A 20,482-nucleotide genomic window follows, 5' to 3' on the forward strand; every position below is an offset into this window, starting at 1 on the left:
ATCATCTATCCTATCTTTGTGTGTCTAAAGTCTAAGTAACTTATCTTTAATCCTAAGGAAAACTATAACCATAACTATTGGTCTTCAATTCCTTCAAAGACCACAGAAGGATAATATATAAACTCTAGATATGACAAAGACATCTTGCATTGTCAGTCACCTGAAGTTCTTTTGTAATCTTCTATCTTCAGCCCATAGGCCATAGTGTGTCTGGCAGACTCTTCAGCAAAGCAGGAAACTTTAAACTGTCTTCTTTAATTGGCAGTTTGTCAGTCACTTTTCTCTGTGTCCTGCAGACTATCTGGCAGACTCTTCCATGAAGCAGGAACTCTGTAGCAATGTCCATCTTGAATCAGCAGTCACTTTTCTGTGAGTCCTGCATGTCTAGTTTATACAGCATAACATCAAACAGTCCAGACAAGAGCAGTATCTTGTCCAAATGGCTAGTCTTGTCATATTGAGAGCAAACTCCATAACACGTTTCTTCAATGTCCATCTTCCTTTCTGACATAGGTGGTGTTGCCAAGAGCAGTTATGTCTCACTGTCACGAAAACCCTAAACCATTTTAAATGCCATATTCTGTAGGTCTTTGAAAGGTTTGAAGAATGCCTATTCATCTCAAATACATCTCTGTATATCTAGAAATCTTAACTAACTTAACTATAAGATCTGACTATCATAGGTACTATCTATAATCTGTATTGAAGTATACATTACATTTCTAAATAATACTTAAACAAGAGGAGAAATATACATATCACAAAAATTGACCTTAAATTGTATCAATAAATGCAAATCCATTCCAAAACAAAGTATTCATATCTATACCATAATTCCCTTTTTACCTTTAAAAAGAGATTGGTTGTGATTATTAACCATTTATAACCAACCCCATTTAAAAGAAAACAAACATTTATAAACAATATTTGGGAATTTGGGCATCGTTCTTTCCAAACTGCTTCCTGTTGATAGGGGGCACTATCATGGGGATCCTAAGAAGATGCAGAAATCCTGGCTGTAGTCTGTTAAGGCTGCTTTGTCCCAGCTGTTTTGAATGTTGGATCACCAGGAACTCTGTTTCAGGGGGGTCTGGCTTGATCAAACCATATTAGTCTGGAAAGAATCCACAGCTTTTCATTTTCTGTGGAAACAAAAATAGAAATCCTTTTCCCCAGTAACTTGTCCTTGAACTTAAATTTTGGAGTCAAAGCATTTTAAAAATATATAAATTGAATTAATCCAGCAGCATTTGTTTTAACAGTTGTTGTTTCCTCAGCAGTCAAACAACACAAAGACAATATAATACCATACAGGATCCAGATTCTCTCTTAGCTTTTCATCTTTACCTGGCTTTATAATTACTCTTTTTTGTTGTTGTTGTTGTTTTTTGTTTTTTGTTTTTTTTTTTTTTTTTTTTTTTTTTTTGAGACAGGGTTTCTCTATATAACTCTTGTATGTCCTGGAATTCACTCTGCATACCAGGTTTACTTTGCAAATCACAGAGATTTGCTTGCCTCTGTCTCCTGAGTGCTGGGATTAAAGGCCTGTGCCACCACACCCAGCTGTTCTCTGTCTATTTAAAACCATTGATTTATTCTCTCCCAAGCCTACAATTTTTTTAAAACACACTGTAAACCTTTAGAGGCTTTTCTTAATATGAATCTGTCTTTATTGTAAATCTTTTTGTTTTTCTGGCCACGAGTCTTTTATCTGGTAAACAACAACATTGCTAAAATGAAAGTCACTGTTGTTTCTGCTGTGGTTTACCAAAGATTGTGGCGGGTACCTTTACTGCCAGCAATGAGAGTTGTGGTCACTGCCCTGGTCTACAGGCAGCTAGCAGCAGGTTGCGGGCTTGGAGATGTGGTCACTGCCATTGCCATCTCTCATACACACCAATAATTTGTTAGCAGAGTTATTTAAAAGCCTTGCGGTTTTTTGCCTCTTATGCTGAGTCAGGAATCCTCCCTTAAAGGAGCCGCGCAGATATCTACTTGTCTCTCACAAAGCAGAGTCCAACCGAGAAAAATGCTGCTTGTCTCTGTTCTTTTGTTTCTAAAACCCTTTTTTAAAGTTTTGTTAAATTTTAAGTGGAAGTTCTTATTAGCCACGTGGGTGTCATTTGTAAGGAGTAGGGTTTTTTCCTGCCCGCCGCCAGTCTTGTCCCGCTGCCGCGCCAGCCCCAAATAATACACCAAGACTCTGTATTTGATATAATTCTGTTGGCCCGTTACTTGTTTCTTATCGACTAGCTCTGTCTTAAGTATTAACCCATTTCTATTAATCTAATATTTCCACGTGGTCTTCTTACCAGGGAAAGGGGCCAGCATCTCGTCTCCCCAGTCTCTCCATCTTTGCCCCTCCTTCCTACTTCCTCTTTCCTCCTTGTCTCCTAGTCCCTCCTATCTTGCTTTCTTATTGGCCAACAGTGCTTTATTCATTAACCAGATTGAGAAACATATACAGAATGACATCTCCCATCAAAAATCCTCAATACCAGCCATAAGAAACCCTACTTTTAGTTCTTGGCCATGGCTGTCCAGGAGAACTCCCAAACATTCAGTCTGTTGCTGTTGCTCTTTGGTTTGCCTCAGAGGCTCTTGGTTTACACCAGAGACAAAAAGGAAGCCCTTAATGCTAAAGAGTCCATGCACTTCAGAAGCAGGTCCTAAGACTCCTGAAGTGAAGCTGATCAAATTGTTCCCTTCCTTAGGAGTAGCTTTTGTGGACTACAAGATGTCATGCAAACTTCCAAATGAAGGAGACAACCAATAGTCCTATACAGCAACCATGCCTATGAATAGCATCAACAACTAATCACAACTGCACTATTTGCAATAATGTCACACCTACATTGGTGGTAACCAATATCTCTCTAGTTGTACTTAAGACCTGTTCAACAAGAGAGAAACTGTCTTGTACTTGAAACCTAACTAACTACCAATGCTAATGTAATTGTGGTTATTGAAGAAGAATCTACAACTACTGACAACTTATTAAACCAATATAATCCCAAACAAAAATTTACAAGCATGTGTCCTTATACCCACAAATAATTTTAATCTTCACTCCTCATCAAGGAAGCTTCCCTTTGCAACAGTCTGAGATCACCATAGTAAACCACAACCAATCAAAACCTAGTATTGTGGAGGCCGGTCCACAATAATACATTATCAAAACATTCCTGCACCTAAGGTTCAGGGACCTTTTTTAGGAGAGGGAGAGTGTAACATGAATTAATAAATGACCCAGACACAGAGATTGGAGTTCAGAATTCAAGCTGAATATCAGAAAAGCAAAGTGCCAGCTGCAACCTTTCACCTCTAGCTCAGGCTGAAAGGGCTGATCCATACACAAGATCTTTACCACGCCTCAAACTGCTGCCTCTCCTCAGTGTGGATGGAGAATGAATGCCTCATAAGAAGACCTTGCTTCTGTCTTAGATACTTCCTTCATGTTGGGGTTAAAGGTGTGAGCTATAATCCTCTTTTAGATTGATCCCCTCTTATGTAGATCTGGTGGCCTTGGATTCAGAGAGATCCATCTCTTAATCCTGAGTCCTAAGATTAAAAGTGTGTACCCCCACGTCCTAGCTTCTGGATGCTGGGGTTAACGTGTGTGCCTGGCTTCTAAGGCTTGTGGCTGACTTTGCTTTTCTGAATCCCCAGTCAAGTTTTAAGAAATCATAAATAATATATCACTACAGGGGAGGAATGATTAAGCCAGAGGTTCAGGGAGATTCCTGTAAGATTAGGTCTCCTAGTAGTATCAGAAGCCACATCCATAAACTTTCAACAACATGACTGCCCAAATGTGAGCTAAATAGAGAGGACACCAATGGACATGTCAAAGGGAAGAAATATCATGGAGAAGCCCATGGGACTTCAATTCTACTTAAAAGAACTACAAACAACTGAGAAAATCTTGGAATGGGTAAAGGTAGTCTTCTCCAGGGTAGAACACACCAGCTTCTTGTCCAGTGCCAAATGGCTAGCCCTGAAAACACACATACAAATACTATTATATAGACTGAGCATGTTATACTTAGGAATACACATATGTACATACATATATGAATGTGATAGCAACTATTAAAAGGTGTCCATAAATTTGAAGGAAATTGGGGAGGGGTACATCGGAGTGCTTGAAGGAAGGAATGGAAAAGTGGAAATATAATTATTTTATAATTTCAAAAACTTAAAAAAAGAATGAGTGTATAAATAAATGGAAGTGGTCAATACATTTTTTCAAGCAGATTAACACAAATATTTTAAGCTAAGCTGATTTGGGTACTTCTTCAGTATTACTATACATCACAACTTCCTTACTGAAAATTCACATTGAAATGAAAGGCAATGTACTTTTTAAAAAATATTACTTATTCTTAATTTGTTTGCACTGGTGTTTTTCTTGCATGTCTGTGTGTGGGTTTCAGATCTCAGAGTTACAGACAGTTGCGTGCTGTCATGTGGAGGCTGAGAATTGAATCTGGGTCCTCTGGAAGAGTAGTCACTGTTCTTAATCGCTGAGCAATGTCTCTAGCCCATCTCTCCATCAAGAACTTTTTGATGAGGAGCTCAAGTATCCCTATGGCCAGATGAGAAAGATTAGACTCTGCAGTGATACAGCCATTGATAAGATGTGACAGAGATCACACTTTATCTCCATATTTTTCCTTTCCAAAGCCCCAAATTTAGTATAGACTTTAGAAAAGCATTTATTTGGGTAAAGACACACATACACACAACTAAAAGATAATAAAGCAAAAAACCCAACAACAATAGCAGAGGTCAGGAGACCTCTATGTGAACAATAGACAGTTCTGGGGGTGGGTGGGTATGGTTTCTTCTATGGAATTGCCTAACAATCAGGCAAAGAACCCTAGTGCTGCCCACTGGCGTGGGCTTTTCAGTAACAAAGCTGCCAGGCACTGATGAACCTGTAATCATTCTAACAATCTTATTGGTGCTCTAAGCTAGCCTTGAGTGGAGTTTGGTCTACTGTTGGTGCACTATGCAGGATAGGCATTTTGTACCTGTCTCCCCCCCATCAAAATCATGCACCACCACAGGCATGAGAACAAGAACTCACATGGCCCATGAGTGTAAGGAGTAAGGTTTTCCCTGCCACAGGTCCCACCGTCATGCCAGCCCCAATTAACACACAGAGACGCTGTAATAGATTTAATTCTGTTGGCCAGTTACTAGTTTCTTATCGGCTAGCTCTGTCTTAAGTATTAACCCATTTCTATTAATCTAAATATTTCCACGTGCTCTCATCTTACCTGGAAGTGGGATGGTGTTCTCCTCTCTCCAGTCTCCCCATACTGACTCCTCCTTACTACTTCCTTGAATCCTCCTTGTCTCTTAGTCATGCCTCTTGCTTTCCTATTGGTCAACAGTGCTTTATTCATTAACAGATATGAGAAACATATTTACAGAATGACATCTCCCATCACATGAGCAGTAAGACACATACACTGAAAATAGAATATTTGTGGGGGCAATCCCAAAATGCCTACCTTCCTTCCCTATATGGAAGGGTATTATGTGACTTCTTGCTGTAATGGAGGGATCATGCTCCTTCTTATGGGTGCTAAAATGTAACTGAGGGCGATCTTTCTACAAATAGAACATTCCTGAGGGGGAAATCTCAGGGTGGTCATCTTCCTCTGTGTGTTATGGAATGGCATGTTTTCCAGAAACCACTCATGGAAGTTTCCCAGGAAGTACCGAGATACCTTCCAAGAAGATGATGGACTACAGAACATATTGCAATCACTGCAACAAAGACATATGGAACTCAATTGTGAGCACAGTGTGCAGGCTTCGGTGGTGGATATAAAACATGCTACTGTGGCTCATTTGCCTGCCTTGAACAATCTTGCCTGTGTAAGGGAGGAAATACAAAGGAAAAGGCCATGTGGTATTGTGTACTGTTTTAGCTTCTAATTTGATTGGAGAAGTGGGGAAAACAGAAGGTTTGAGATGAAAGAATTAGCTTGCTATTTCTTAGAGTTGGAGGGATTGATTCAAGAGAAAGAAAACAAAAACTAGATCTGGGATAAGAGTCATTTTGGGGACTCCCCAAAAATAGAACTCATGAGAGAATAAACAGTGAAAGGGATAGAATAAGATAGAAGTGAGGAGTACTCAGTACCCCTCAGGTCCAACCTATAATGTAGAGCTAGGAAAATCCATGATGCTTCACTGAAATGAGCACCATAATAATGACCTCTGAAGGGGAACTATAACACCCAGGGGAAATTTGCCATTGAACAGTGCCTATCGGGAAAGATGCTTAAAGAAGAAATGGAAGAGCCCTTCACAAACTGCTCTGTGAGTCTATAGGACATGGGATCATTGAACCCTGATGGAGTGGCTCATCATCTCGGCTAGTATGAGAGTAAGACAGTAGAGAAAGGGCAGACACGTGAGAGACATTGTTTGTTGTCCTATTCGCCAGGCCTTTGGAATTGTAGTCACAGAAGAGTTGAGAAAGAGGCTAATTCAGCAATGACTTTGAGGCTGGGAATAGAATAAGTGGATTTCCTCAGCTCCATGGTAGGATGTGATATTTGTAAAGTAGAGGAGGCTTTAGGGAAACAATAACTCAGACTCACATAAAATTGGTTGTACCACAGGAGTGTGATAAAAATAAAAAGGAGAAAAAGCCCCATGGAGACCCAATACATATACATATACGTATACATAATACATACATACATACACACATACATACATACATATATTTAAACAGGGAGGGTGATGCTTCTAGAAGATGTTGGTTTCCAAAGCAAAAGCCTAGCATGTGTGAAACAACTTCCCTTCATTGTTGGTTTGGGGTGCCCTAGAGCTCCCGAAACATCTTTTGCTCTCTTGGTTACCAACCAGAACTTGATTATTTATCCTGTGCTTGAACACATCACAAACTTTGACCATAGGACACAAGGAAATGAAATTGATAGTGACTAGGAAGCCTCCTCTCTGCTGATTATCTCTAGTACCAGATGGTACTATACAGGGTTCTGGGGAAGAAAATTAATCAACAATCTTACTTAGCACTGAACTATGTGAGCTACAACAATGACAAGTGACACAAGATATGTTGACAGACGCAGTAATGCCATAAATGTTATGGGAATAACCAACCGCTTTCTGTTTGGATTTAAGACCCACTCCACAGGAGGAAGTGCGTGGTTGCTACTGCAAATCTGGCCAAGAATGCATGTTTGAGGAGCTCATAGGCCCTAAAGGTGAACTATTACTAGTATTTTGTTAAGTGGACATAGTTTCAAAATGAACTCGAAAGTCTTATCTCTGTACACAAGTGTAGCTCTCAGAACTCACCACAAAAAAAAAAATTCTTTTGCAGTGGACAGTGCTTGACACAGAAACTCATATCTATTCAACTTGCAAAGAATAAGTATCTACAGCATGCTTAAGCTGCAAATAGGACATCGATATCTCACATACTACCTGTCAAGGTTCAGGGAAAACTGTAGAAGATGGCTGAAAAGATTGTAAAAGCCAGAGAAAAACAGTATCTTCTGTTACCATTGAACTTGTAAACTAGAATCACTGAATTCATAATCTCCCAACAGTTATTCTTGCTAAGGGAAAACCTATATAAGATCAGTCCAGTAAAGGTCACAGTGTGGAGCAGTGAGGGGCTCACAAGCCCTCATTACTAGTTGAGGAGCTATTGACAACTGATGACAATTGACAATTCGTTTCTGGAGTTGAAAAGACTCAGTTTTCTTTAAGGATGCAGGCCCCTGGTAACTTAACTAGACACCAGTGGATGGCTCCATCCTCATAAATATATAAACAGCACAACCTGAACTTTGTGGATTATAGAATAAAATAAAATAAAGAGAACACAAAATTGAAATTGGGTGGAACTAAAAAAAGATGCGGGAGGAGTTGGGTGTGAATGTGGTGGAAATACATGGTATGCACGTATGAAATAGGCAAATAATATATATATATATTATGGTTTTCTTTTGGGAAGTATGAAACAGATATTGTGGTCTGCTCAAGCCTCTGAAAGCAAATTTGAAAAGATTTATGCTAAGTTGGAGTTCTTAGGAAGAGAATTGACAAGATAAATGCTGTGCCGATGAGGCTCTGGAAGACCTAAAAGAAGTTTCCCAAATAGTTGGTAGAAGAGAGGGTCATCAGCTCAGATGAAAAAGTTGAGCTTGTCTTTGATGTGGACATATTCCTCTGGAGAATGCTGCAGGAGTTTTCTCCTTAGAGAAAGTATATGGGGGGGGGGGGTTGAGATTGTTCACCCAACCTAAAGAACTTTGCCAGCCTATTGTAATGCCAATGTATGGCTAACAGCCACAAAATGGGCCTAGTGCCTGACAAACTAGGAGTCAGCTTAAGTGCCAGCCAGGTGAATGGCACTGCTCCCTGTGGACCTCAATATGGCCGGAGTGTTGCAAGATAGCTATACAAAGGTAGTGAAGGTAGAAAACTAAATCACAGAAACCCCATTGGAGCATCCCAACATAGAGGCCATATGGCTCATGGGAAATGATTGGCATATTGAAGTCTATAAGAACAATGGCCCCATCTATGCTACTGTACCTAACAATGTTTCCTTTTTTTAAAAGTAACTTACGTAAGTGATAGGAACATTTTATGCTGATACGTTCTTGCTCACAAAAAAAAAAAAAAAAAATGACAAGTCAAATATTGTGCTAATATTGAGCCTCTAGACACTGCATTCTAATACCATTGAGTATTTTCCTGAAATCAATGACAGTAGGCTTTCAGATACATTGACCATTTTCTCTACAAAGGCTCCATTAATGCTAACTCTTGAGTATTACAGATTTTGCAAGTTATCTGAAAGAACATAAAAAGCAATAGCTAGAAGAGTTTGAATGAAGCAAGTCACCCTGCACAGGTCACCTACAAGAGTCTTAAAGTTTTCAGGTGAAAATCTCATTCCTATAGGTGAGTCACATCCCAACAAGTTGTGGGCCAGAGAGCTTCTTAAGGCCACACACACCAAACGTCAATGCTATTGGCTGAATGCCAGAACTAGAGGCAAGTCCTGATAATGTAGTAATCACAGGCTCTGGTTGCAAAACATGGGGAATGAAGATGGGACTGACTGGAATAGGGGGATAACTGAACCACTAGCTGCTTTTTATGTGTGCTTAAAGGCAGGTTGCTTGGGGGGAGTTGGCACCAATAGTATTGATTGAATATGGTTAAGGTATGCTACACTACCAACATACCAGCCAAAATGTGCCTACTAGTACAACAGTGGCATGGCTGTTTCAAAAGTGCAACAACAACTTTCCAATTTGTCTTCAGTTTCCACAGAAGTGAACTCACATTTTGGATAGTAAGCCATGGAGAAAACCAGGTACTGGGTGTTACCCAGGGTGCAGGGAGCGCTGCCGTTATAATTTCACAAAAATGAATGTGCCTATCAAATTGCCTTCTAAATATTTGTTTTTTTTACAACCATTGGTCACTGCCGTTGTTAATGCAACGAAGGAGAGAGATTTTGCAGTAGGTAGTGGTTACTGCTGAAACTGTTGATAAAAAGTAGCTGTTGCTGTGGTTAAGTTGCCACAAGTAGATTGTGGTAAATAAGACAAATTACACAGGTAACCGGGGTAAAATGACTGCATTTGTGAACACAGTTAAGAGATGAAGGTGACTGAAATATTTCATTATAGGCACTGCTTACTAACAGGGGTGCCCCAACCCCCACTGAGGTGGGAGTTGGCAACTGAGTATAACATTTATTTAGTGAGCATCCAATAGACATGACAACTTCAAAAAGTTGAACAAAGTAAAATATCTTACTTGGTATCAAATTTTAAAATATAATACATTGATTAAGAAAGCATGTTCTTAACAACAGGACAAACACACATTAAAAAAACTGAACAAATGTAAATTGAAATGTTTTCAGCTTTTGACAAATGTATTAAGAGATTTCTATAAGGTGTATCTTTTTTTAACAAAGGGTTTTGCTATAACTAAATCTTCGCATGTACAGGATATCAACCTCACACCATACACAAAATCCACATAATAGCTCACAACTAAGTACATGCATACTCTAAGCCTTCTAGAAATAAACATAAGTAAAACATATGGCCTTAAATTAGACTGTTTTCTTAGAGATGATACTGTAAGCAAGTGACAAAGGAACAAGGCAGTCAGGTTTGACCAACATAAAAATGATCTTTCCCTTTAAAAGCTACAGTCAGGAAAGTTAGAGATAAATCACAAAGAGAAAATACCTTTAAATCAGATATTTGATCAAGAGCCTATGTTCAAAGTATATGAAGAATTCTTAAAACTCAATAATAAAATAAAACAGTTAAAATGTTAGGTAAATGTTTTAAACATAAATTTCACTGAAGCATAAGGTACCAGTTTGGAAACATATATTTAAATAAGATGCATCAATTTGGAAACTTAAACATACACAACATAAAACAGGAATTCCTCTTGTGGGTATTTAACAAGGAAAATGAAAACATATGTCCACATAAATATTTGTGCACAAATGTTCTCAGTATTATGCAATCATCTAAAAGTAGAAACATTATAAATGCTTAACACTGGTGTTGTATAGACAAAATGTAGAATATAATTTATGAATAAAAATAAACTAATGATACATATCACAAAATGGATAAATGAAAAATATGTTGATATGTTATTTTAAGAGAATGAATATAGCCATAGCAGACTATACATATGTGACTCTATTCCCTAGTGGTGGGAGCTAGTTTTGACTTCAAATAGGCTGAGGATACTATTTTGGAGGGTTGTCAAAGGCCTGTAACACTAGACTAAGGTTATGGTTTTATAACATCATACTTTTACATAAGTAATAAAGTGTCTTAATTTTCTATATTCAAATTGTTTAAATCCCAAGCTACTAATAAAATGTACAAAGCCATAGTGAAATCAGAGGAAAGAAATTTGACAGCCTCTTATATAAAATTTAATTTACCAAAAACCTGCACACATACAATTATACCCTCACTTCTATGAAGTTTAACAACAAATTCTACTCAATATTTAAGAGAAAAATAGTAACATTCTAATAAAGCATTTCAACAAAGAAAGTAGGGATGAATGTTTCAACTTACATTATGAGTTTGATAATATATTTACATTGTTTCAGATATTAAAAGGGAACTGAAGATCAATCTTCCTTCTAAGCACAAGGACTTATTAATTATAAAAGTTCAGCCTATAGCTCAGGCTTGTTTCTCACTATTTTTTATAACTTAAATTAACCTTTATGTGTATTAATCTTGGTTCTACCACTTGGATTTACCTCTGTCTCATTCTGTGTGTCCAACTCATTTTGCAACTGGATGGCATCTCCTGGGTGCCTCTTCTTCTACCTCTCCTTCCCCAGAAATCCTGCCTATTTCTCCTGCCTAGCTATTGGCCATTTAGTTTTTTTTTTAATTAAACCGATCACAATGACACATCTTCATACAGTGCAACAAATATTTTGCAACACTTAAATGAAGTACTATTTTTTCACTCCAAAGATAAATATTTGGATGTGGTTTTCCATTGTACACATTTACGATTATTAAAAAAAAAAGTTAGCTAATGTAAACAAGAAAAATAAATAAAAAGTATTAAATCAGAAAATAAATATAACACATTTCAAGTAATGTTAGTGCAAATAACAAATTCTATAAGATCAATAAATGAATTTGGCAAAGTTATAATACAATAGATCACTATTTTAAAATCTATTAATCATATATAATTTTAGTAAATAAACCATAACTCAAATTGGAGTAGCATTTTAGGTCATAGAGATGATCAAGACTTGAGAATAAATGCAAAAGTCTTGTTCATGAGTTCTACATTAGAAATCCTAAAACACAACTGAAAAACATACTGCAATTTTGCAAGGATACAAGTTTTAGTATTCTCCAATTGATGTCTTCAAATGATTTTAACTTCATTAATACACCAATTTCAATATGGTTAATAGAATTATTATTTCTAAATTGACCTCTAAATTCCAGTCTATCCACAAAACCATGGCTGAATCTTTAACTTATATAGAAATGCAATCATTCAGAAAATGCATACAAAAGTAAGAAAGTCTCAGGTTTACAATTTTTTTCAACCTCCCCAAAAGAGCTTCAGTAGTCATGATAGTTTCTTACTGTTGCAGATGAAGTTTAAAGCAAACAGGCAAGTAGGATAAACTAAAAAAGTCAGGAATCGATCCACACAGGTCCTTTCTCTGGTGTGCTAACACTGCTAAAGAAATTCAATGAATGAAATCAAATAATAAATTACAAAAAATGTTAGATCTTACCTTATTCACAGAAAAAAAATTATGTTTACACCATAGGCAAACGTGTGACACCTACAGCAAAAGGTTAGAATATGTCTTCTTGACCTTGGAGTGTGCAAGGATTTCTTGGCAAATGCCTGAGCCTTAATCATAACAAAAAATAGAAAACATAACACTTATATAACTTCATTACAGATGCCATTACAGACACGAATAGACAGTGACTGACAGGAATATATTAGGAATCCAGCAGCAAGTCAAAGCCAGTTTGGAAGTTCAGAGTTCAAGAAGTGACTGCACATGACAGAAAGAAGGCCCGGGGTGGCAGGAATGTTTTGTATATTCTTTTCAATGATAGTTAGGAGTACATACACAACTATCGAAGTTGTCACTTGAGCCTGAGACTTTCATGTGTAATAATCATTATGTATCATGAACAACAAAAATTAAAACATTAACCAATTTTTCGAACTTGAGCTTTTCCTTTACTGCATAGAGAACCAGCCACTGAGATAACGTAGGGAGAGCCAATCTTATAAAATAGAAATTAAATAAGGGTAAATTAGATAGAAAGGTTGTGGTCTTGATTTCTGGGGTTTTCTATGTACTTATCACCTTTTGTTTTAAAAATGGGGATGCTCTCTAGAGAAAAGAACTTGCTGCTAAAAATGTGCGTTGATCAAAATTCTCACCAGAATATTCTTACCAGGTATTGTTAAAAGGCATGACTCGCTATTTTGACATTTGAATGTCATAACTAGCTTTGATCCCTTTCCTTAGAGACATCTCACCTAAGTGTGACAGAGTGGTGGAAAGCCAGGGGGAGTAGGTGAGCAATGATCTTTTTTTCTGGATTTCTATATTTTCATACCAAAGACATTTATGCTTGACCTCATCATCCCAAGCCCTTATGGGGATGATGGACACTGAAGGGTATATGCCTCTTTTTTTTTTTTTCTTCCTTAAATACAGTCCTGTGGCCTTTCCTCATTGCTAAGTGGCTCTCACTGGGTGGCAGGTCCTGCACCCTCTCCCTTCTTTTCTCTCATCACATGCACCAGTGCACGACTGGATGTCATTTCCTTGCCACAATGGGCTCCTAAGAGATCTTCCAGTTATTCGTGCTATTTAGCTAATCAATCAATCATGGTTACTGGAAGTGTGTTGGCTAAGATGAGCAGTGCTGAGTCCCCTGCAATAAACTCAATGGGACAGCAATAAGAATTCTTCTGCTACAAAAGGGCCCATATCTCTCCATCCTTTTAATCCTTCCTTGTAAAATGTAGCAAAATAGCTTTATATTTTCCTTTGAGCTTTTAGTGCTATGGATACAATAAAGAGGATGCCACTGTACAAGTTAAAACAGCAGATATTGGAAAACTTAACTGGAATGAGTTACTTGTGACTGCTTCCTCTGGAGTTCTCTTTTGGGAAGGCTTTTGTTAAACACAGAAAGGGAAGCAGGCTACGGGTAACAGAGCCAACATGCAACTGTAGTAGTGTGTGCTTTCTGAGGTAAACCTGTGTTTCAGAATTCTAGTCTTCCTTCTGAGCTAAGAACATTCTTTTCACACAAAGTTGAATTTAGAAGCATGTAATTTTCCTTCTTAGCCAGTAAAAGTGGGATTGAATTAGTTTACCTAGAGAAATTTAATTTTTAGCTTTGAAAATAAGCAAAAAAAAAAAAAAAAAACTGTTAGGCTAAGGTGTTGAAATTCGAATAACATGGTATACGCATAAAAAGATACTATCAGGCAAAGCTTTATTTACATTTTCTAAGTGGTTTTTCTTTCTTTCTTTCTTTTTCATTTTGTATAAACTAATGAGTGCTGCTGTTAGGGAATATGTGTAACCCTTTTGTGTAATGGATTAAGTGTGAGTCTGTTAAACACCAGGCCATAAATCACACTGTGTTCTCTATGCCTAATTAAGGCTTTAAAGGGGGGAAGGTAAATTCTTGAATGAAGGGCCCTACTCAGAAGCCCAGTTTGTTATTGCCCTAAGGAAGTAGAGAGATAAAAACAGGAAAGAGAGAGCAATTTAACAAAGTGCAAAAGAAGAAAGCTATGAACATATCTTAGCTTGTTTCCCCAATTCCCCTCCATTTAAAGAACACTTTGGCTGCTAAGGATCTAGATCTATCACAAAAAATGTTCTCATAATTATTGGAATGGGAGCTAATAGTAAAAGCTGACTAGAGAATTAACAATAAGTCTCAATCACCCCTAATTAGTTTAAAACCAAAAATGGCGTGTATTAGCAATGAAAATAAAAGACTTTTTGCAGAAAGTGAAAACCTGTGTTCTTTTCTTCAAAATAGAACCAGAGTATGTTGAAATCCCAAATTACTAGGCTGTTTCAAATTCTAAATAAATAATAAATAATTTCAGTTAATCCACTCATTTTCTACTAAAAGCCTTATCTCAAGTCCAGACAAAATGAATCTCTGATAATGTAGTATTAGCTCTGGATTTCCAAGTGGGTCAAATGCTTAGATTTGTAGTTTAAGTTTAAATTGGCTTAAACGTGGATATATCAAGAGACATAAATTTGTAGGAATACTGCATGGGAAACCTAGTATTAGAATAATATACAGAAGTCATTAGTCTTCAGGAAGCTACAGTCTGTAATATCTGACTATAGATAATTAATAAAACTTAATGTGGTTCCATATTATTCCTTTATTTAGTCATGATCCATTAAATGAAACCTGGATGAGAAGGAGAGTTTCCTTAATAGGAAAAAATTTGAAATACTTTTGAATTCACTGGAGCTTTTATTGCCATCAGAATAAAAATGACCATTTTAGCAAATTCTCAATATTTCAATTCAGTAAATATTTGGACTCTAAGACAAGTAATTTGCTTCAAGCTGGTGCTTCAGTGGGCTGAACAGTAGACACAGGAAATAGGGAGATCATACCTATGGGTTTTCCAGATGCACTTGATCTTAATGCTAAACAATAAGTACTTCGAAAAAGTGGAGTCGTTAAATATTCTTATTGTAGAATTCTGAGGTCCACACCTTGTACATAACAAAGATATTTGGGACACAAAATAGAAGCCATTTATTGTGGAGAGGATCCAAAGCCTCCAACATCTTCTTTGCTTCTCTGGATTAATTCTCTTATCTTTTATTATTCCCACCCCATCCATTTTCTGCTCTCTGTTCACTTTTGTCCTCTGTGTGGGAGAAATAAAAGTGTTTCCAATCATTCTAGATTTTTACCTTCAGTGTCCAACTAAAGAATCTGTGAAGGCTTATATATAGGCTTTGAAGAGCACAGAGTTCTAGCCACCCTTTCCATCTAGGAACTCTTCATAGGACCATGGTGAAGTCTTGAGTTACCCAAGGGGCCAGAGACATAGCCTAACGTTTCTTCCCAAATTCTTTTTTGACTTTGTTTGATGTTGACCCTCATGTGAACTTTGATCACTTTTCAGTATACTATCACCTCTACATTTGTGTAAGTAAAGGAAGAGTTAATTTTTAAGTTTGGTATTCACTTAACATTCATTAACTATTAAACATGCTACAATATTTATATGTTCATGTGTGTCTGTGTGAGTGTTTGTACATGTCTGTGTGTTATTATTCCACATGTCCACAGAGGTCAAACAGGACATGGGATTCTCTAGAGATGGGGTAGCTATATGTTGCTTGACTTGGGTGCTGGGACCTGAACTCACTGGGGTACTCCCTAAGGGGGTAGCAAGTGTTAACTATTGAATCATCTGTCCAGCCCCATGTTGTAATGTTTTTAAAACATATGAAATATCTGTGGGGACTGGAAAGGAGGACGTGCAGAGGAATATGACTTCAGAACCAATAACAACATAGGGAATGAAGAATGCAGGGCATGCAAGGGTATTGCTATAAACCAATGTGCTCTGAAGCAAGGGCAATTGCTACACTATTGGTATGGGAAATTAGACAGGGAGACTTTATAGACAGGCCCTGGGCCTGAATCATTATTCCTTATAAAAAGGTCCTGGAGGTTACACAGGGCTTGATATGAATTTAGCATATTAGCACACTTGATAGATAGCCTCTATCCACTTATACATTCCCTGAGTTTTTAACTGTCACAATTGACTTTTACACATGCTTGGGAAAGGCTTTTGTTGTAGTTCCTACAAAAGTAAATATTCTTACATATTTCTTTTCTTTCTATTTAGAAACAATCATTTTACATATCAAGCCCCCCCATTCCTTCTCCCATGTATCCTCCCATGCCCTTAACAAGCCCCCCAATCCACCTTCCCACTTGCTCCCCAGGAAAGGTGAGGACTTCCATGGGGAATCATCAAAGTCTGTCACATCATTTGGGGCAGGGCCTAGGCCCTCCTCCATGTATCTGGGCTGACAGCCAATTCCTCCATAGGGAATGGGCTCCCATATCCATTTGTGCACTAGGAATAAACACTGATTCTACTGCTAGGGGTCCCATGTACAGCCCACTTCTAGTGACCTCTTTTTATTAAAAGTTCCCTAAATTTCCCCAGTAAGGAATTATTTTCCTATTTTCAATTAATCTTACCTGCAAATTTTTTGGGGAGTTTATCTTATTATAATTTTAAAAGTAGGGGCTGAAGAGATGGCTCAATGGTTAAGAATAGCTGCTGTTTCTGCAGAGTACCTGAGTTCGGTTCTCAGCATCCACATCTGGCAGCATGGCTCACAACTTCCTGTAACCTTGCTCTGGGGTATCTGAGCTCTTTTCTAACCTCCATGAGCACTGCACTCATGTGCACATCCCCTCCCCACATTTTAACGGGTTATTCATATAGTTTACTAATCTATAAAATGTTTATACTAGATTAGAAATAATCTCTCCCTCTCCTACTGCACTCATATTATATATTGAGAAAATGAATGTATCTAAGGAAAGCGTATGACTGAATAGACTGAAATACAGAAGAAAGAACTAAATTGGTGACCTCTCTGAAATGATGGCTATTGTTAAGGTCTGCCTCTGAAGTATGTTAGTTTGGAACAGATACCCACCAGTCTTTAACCAGATTCTTCTGCTCTGTATGGTTCACACACCCCAAAGTAGAAGCTATGTCCAATGTCAGCTCAGAATTGTGGTCGTTTACACTTAGCTGTCATGAAAGGGACTCAAGACCCACAGCTTTTTTGAAACCTCAGTTTAAATATGCTTAAGGGGACAACGTATAATTATTTTAATGTTAAGTCAACATCACATGTTCTAAGAACTAATTGATTTTGTAGGTTGTCCTATAATGGACTCTCAAACTTCCTATGATTTACTATGTTTCAGGAAAAATAAAACTCCATGTTATGATTTGCTTGCTTAAAAGTTATTTCTGAACAGAAGAGAAAACACTAAATGAAAAAAAAATAACCTTGGTGTATCAATTACTGTACTTATAAAGATAATTCTTGGGAATAAAGGCAGATGTGAACAAGACTCAAATTTAATATATTTGAGATGTAAGATAAAACTATGACCCACCTGGTTAGAATTATGCAAATCACAAGTGTAAAGTTTTTCTCAGGGAATAATATCACTGTGTTTCCCAAATCTGATTTTTAAACAAAAGAAGTGAGAATAAGTCTTTGGATATTTCCTGAAGCTGATGCGTAGCTTTTTTGTTGTTGTTGTTGTTATTCTAATAAATTAACAAAATAATATTTTTAGAGACTTAACATGCGTGTATCTTTATGATCATGTAAGTGCTCTGTCTAATTGTTGGTAATCAACCACCTTTATTACCTCAGTCACTTAACAGGGCTCTCAGGAGATCACTGAGTGCTGTCTGGTCTCATTCTCAGGCAAATGTGTTCTTTCTGGACCTGAGTATTCATTTCTTAGACAAGTATTCCTTGTAATCACAGTAGTACAGAATAGCACAAAGTAAAACTAGAACTGCACTCTTAGGTGCCTTATGCCCAGTTCACAGAGAGTTTGTGTCCCTCTTGGTGTCCTTGTGTTACATGGTTGAGAGTGTGTTAAGTCCTTTTTCTGAGGATCAGATGAGATGGCCACCACTAAGAAGCCCACACAGTTCTATTTACCTGATGTTACATTCAGGAAATAGCTTTAGATAATCCCGTAGGCGTGACCTATTGTTTTTACATACTCAAGACAAATACACACGTGGTTAATAGGGAGGGGGTGGTGGTCAAAGCTTCTCATTCTTTGATTAACAATAATAACTTTATCAACCTAAACAGCTCATCAGTGGTATAAGAAGTAGGAAATCGTACCATTAACTTTGAAGTCTTAGCACATATTTTTTTCTTTTTGTAGTTTGCTAATAGGAATATTCCCCCAACTCTCCATACATCAGGAACCTGGAAATCGTATGGAGTTCTGAAATACTCAAAAGCTAGTGTCCCACTGTTGACACAGGTAGTAAGTTAGAAGCGATGAATGATGGCTACAAGGGTATTTAGAACCTAATTACTGCTATGCTAGGCATAGCAATCCTCGAAGCCTCTTTCGGTCTCCCATTGTTTCAGACCTTGTAGGTGGCTCGGCACAGTATCAAGTTGCTTGTTCAATATTAGTTCTGTGCCAGCGACTGATTCTGTTCCGCAAAGCTCTGGGAATCCACTGCTCCTAGAAGAGGCAGGGTTAGAGGAGCGCAGAGCCAGGGATGGGGGCAGGAGAGGGGGGGGGGGAGAGAGAGAAAGAGTGGAAGGGAGGGTAGGGGGAGGAGAGAGGGGGTGCGCGCACGCGCGCGTTCTTAGGACAGGGTGCCCAGTTGCAGATCGCAGACCGCCCCCCAACTTCCCAAAGCCATCGTGGTTGCCGGTTTCGGCCTTAACGGGAAAGAGTAGATCGGAGTGGGCCGCCCTGCCCCGAGCTTACAGAACTAGCAGCTCCCGGGCCTGCCGGGAAGGAAAAGGGTCCGGCCGGGGCTTCAGGGCGTGGCCGGAGGAGGGGGCGCGCGGCGAGTGTGCGCGGGGTGCGCGCGCGGGGCCGGTGTGAGCGCGAGTGTGAGCGCGGCGCCATTCCCCGTGACGTCAGAGTGTATTGTTGTTCGCGGGGCCGAGCGGAGCATCCCCCGAGCTGTCACCGCGGCCGCTGCGCAGCGCGAGCCCCGCACGAGCCAGCCCGGCCCGCGCCGCCCCCGCCCCCCGGCCCCGCCCCCCGCCCGGCCCCGCCACCCCCGCCCGGCCCCGCGCGCCGCCGCCGCGCGCCCCCACCCCCACCCGCCGCGCTCCGTCCCTCCCGCCGCCGCCCGCGCCTCCCCCCGCCGCGCGAGTGCGGGTCACCGGGTCACTGGGTCATTGTCTCGGCGCCCGCAACCCCGAACACCCGCGGAATCCCCCCCACGTCATCCTCAGCACCATCAATGAGATGCAAACATGAAAGACAAGAGGAAGAAGAAGGACCGCACCTGGGCCGAGGCTGCCCGCCTGGTACGTCCCGCCCCGCCCCGCGTCCCGCGCCCCGCGCCGCCTCGGCCCTCGCCCGGAGCCGCCGCCCGCTCCCCCGCTCCCCGGCTAAAGCTCTTTGTTATTCCGCGGGAGTGGGCTTGCCGGGGTCCCCGTGTGCGTGCGCGCGCCGAGGGGCGCAGGATTATCTCGGGGACCCCGCGCCCCGCGCGCCCGGGACCGCCCGGGACACTTCTTCCCGGGACTTGGCGCTGGGAGTCCCGCGGCGCCTCCCGCGAACCGGTGAATCTCCGAGCGCTCGGCGCGGGGCACTTCGCTCTCTGCCGCTCCCGAGACCTTTGTGTGGCAATTACCACTCCCTCCCCGGCCCTCCACCCCCTGGAATTTCATCAATAACTCCGTGCACAGTCCGGGTGTCTGTGTGTGTGTCCCGCGTTTGTGAGTTCAGATCTTCCACACGTGCATGCACCGTGTATGTCCAACTCGCACTTGGAAGGCGTGTGCATGTGGGCTAGGGCTCTGTGTCCGTGTGCCGTGTCGTGTGCATTCCTTAAGGACACAGTGCGAGCATGTTTTGTGTGGACCCGTTTCGCGCTGTTTGTAGGTACTGTGCTCCGCTACGGTGTCTGTGCCTTACGTTCTCTGCACGTGTGCAATTCCTGAGTGTGTGTGTGTGTGTGTGTGTGTGTGTGTGTGTGTTTGGTGAAGTTGGGTCAGTGACATTTGTCCTGGGAGATTAGGAGTGTGCAGCTACCTCTGTTTTACCACCAGCTTGCTGGGCGGTGT

The 20,482-nt window shown here is 39.9% G+C and overlaps 1 protein-coding gene across 1 annotated transcript in view; it reads left to right on the forward strand.

The window, feature by feature from the left end:
* Window positions 1-19,582: 19,582 nt before the first annotated feature.
* The window catches only part of Asxl3 (ASXL transcriptional regulator 3), a 172,883-nt gene continuing 171,983 nt past the window's right edge, over window positions 19,583-20,482 (forward strand). Inside the window, exon 1 of the mRNA XM_051202076.1 lies at window positions 19,583-19,720. Within this exon, the coding sequence (XP_051058033.1) occupies window positions 19,667-19,720 (54 nt within the window). The 5' untranslated portion in view covers window positions 19,583-19,666. The remainder of the gene's footprint in view (window positions 19,721-20,482) is intronic.

The sequence above is a fragment of the Phodopus roborovskii genome, unplaced genomic scaffold, assembly GCF_943737965.1.
Source record: "Phodopus roborovskii unplaced genomic scaffold, PHOROB, whole genome shotgun sequence".
Lineage (NCBI taxonomy): Eukaryota > Metazoa > Chordata > Mammalia > Rodentia > Cricetidae > Phodopus > Phodopus roborovskii.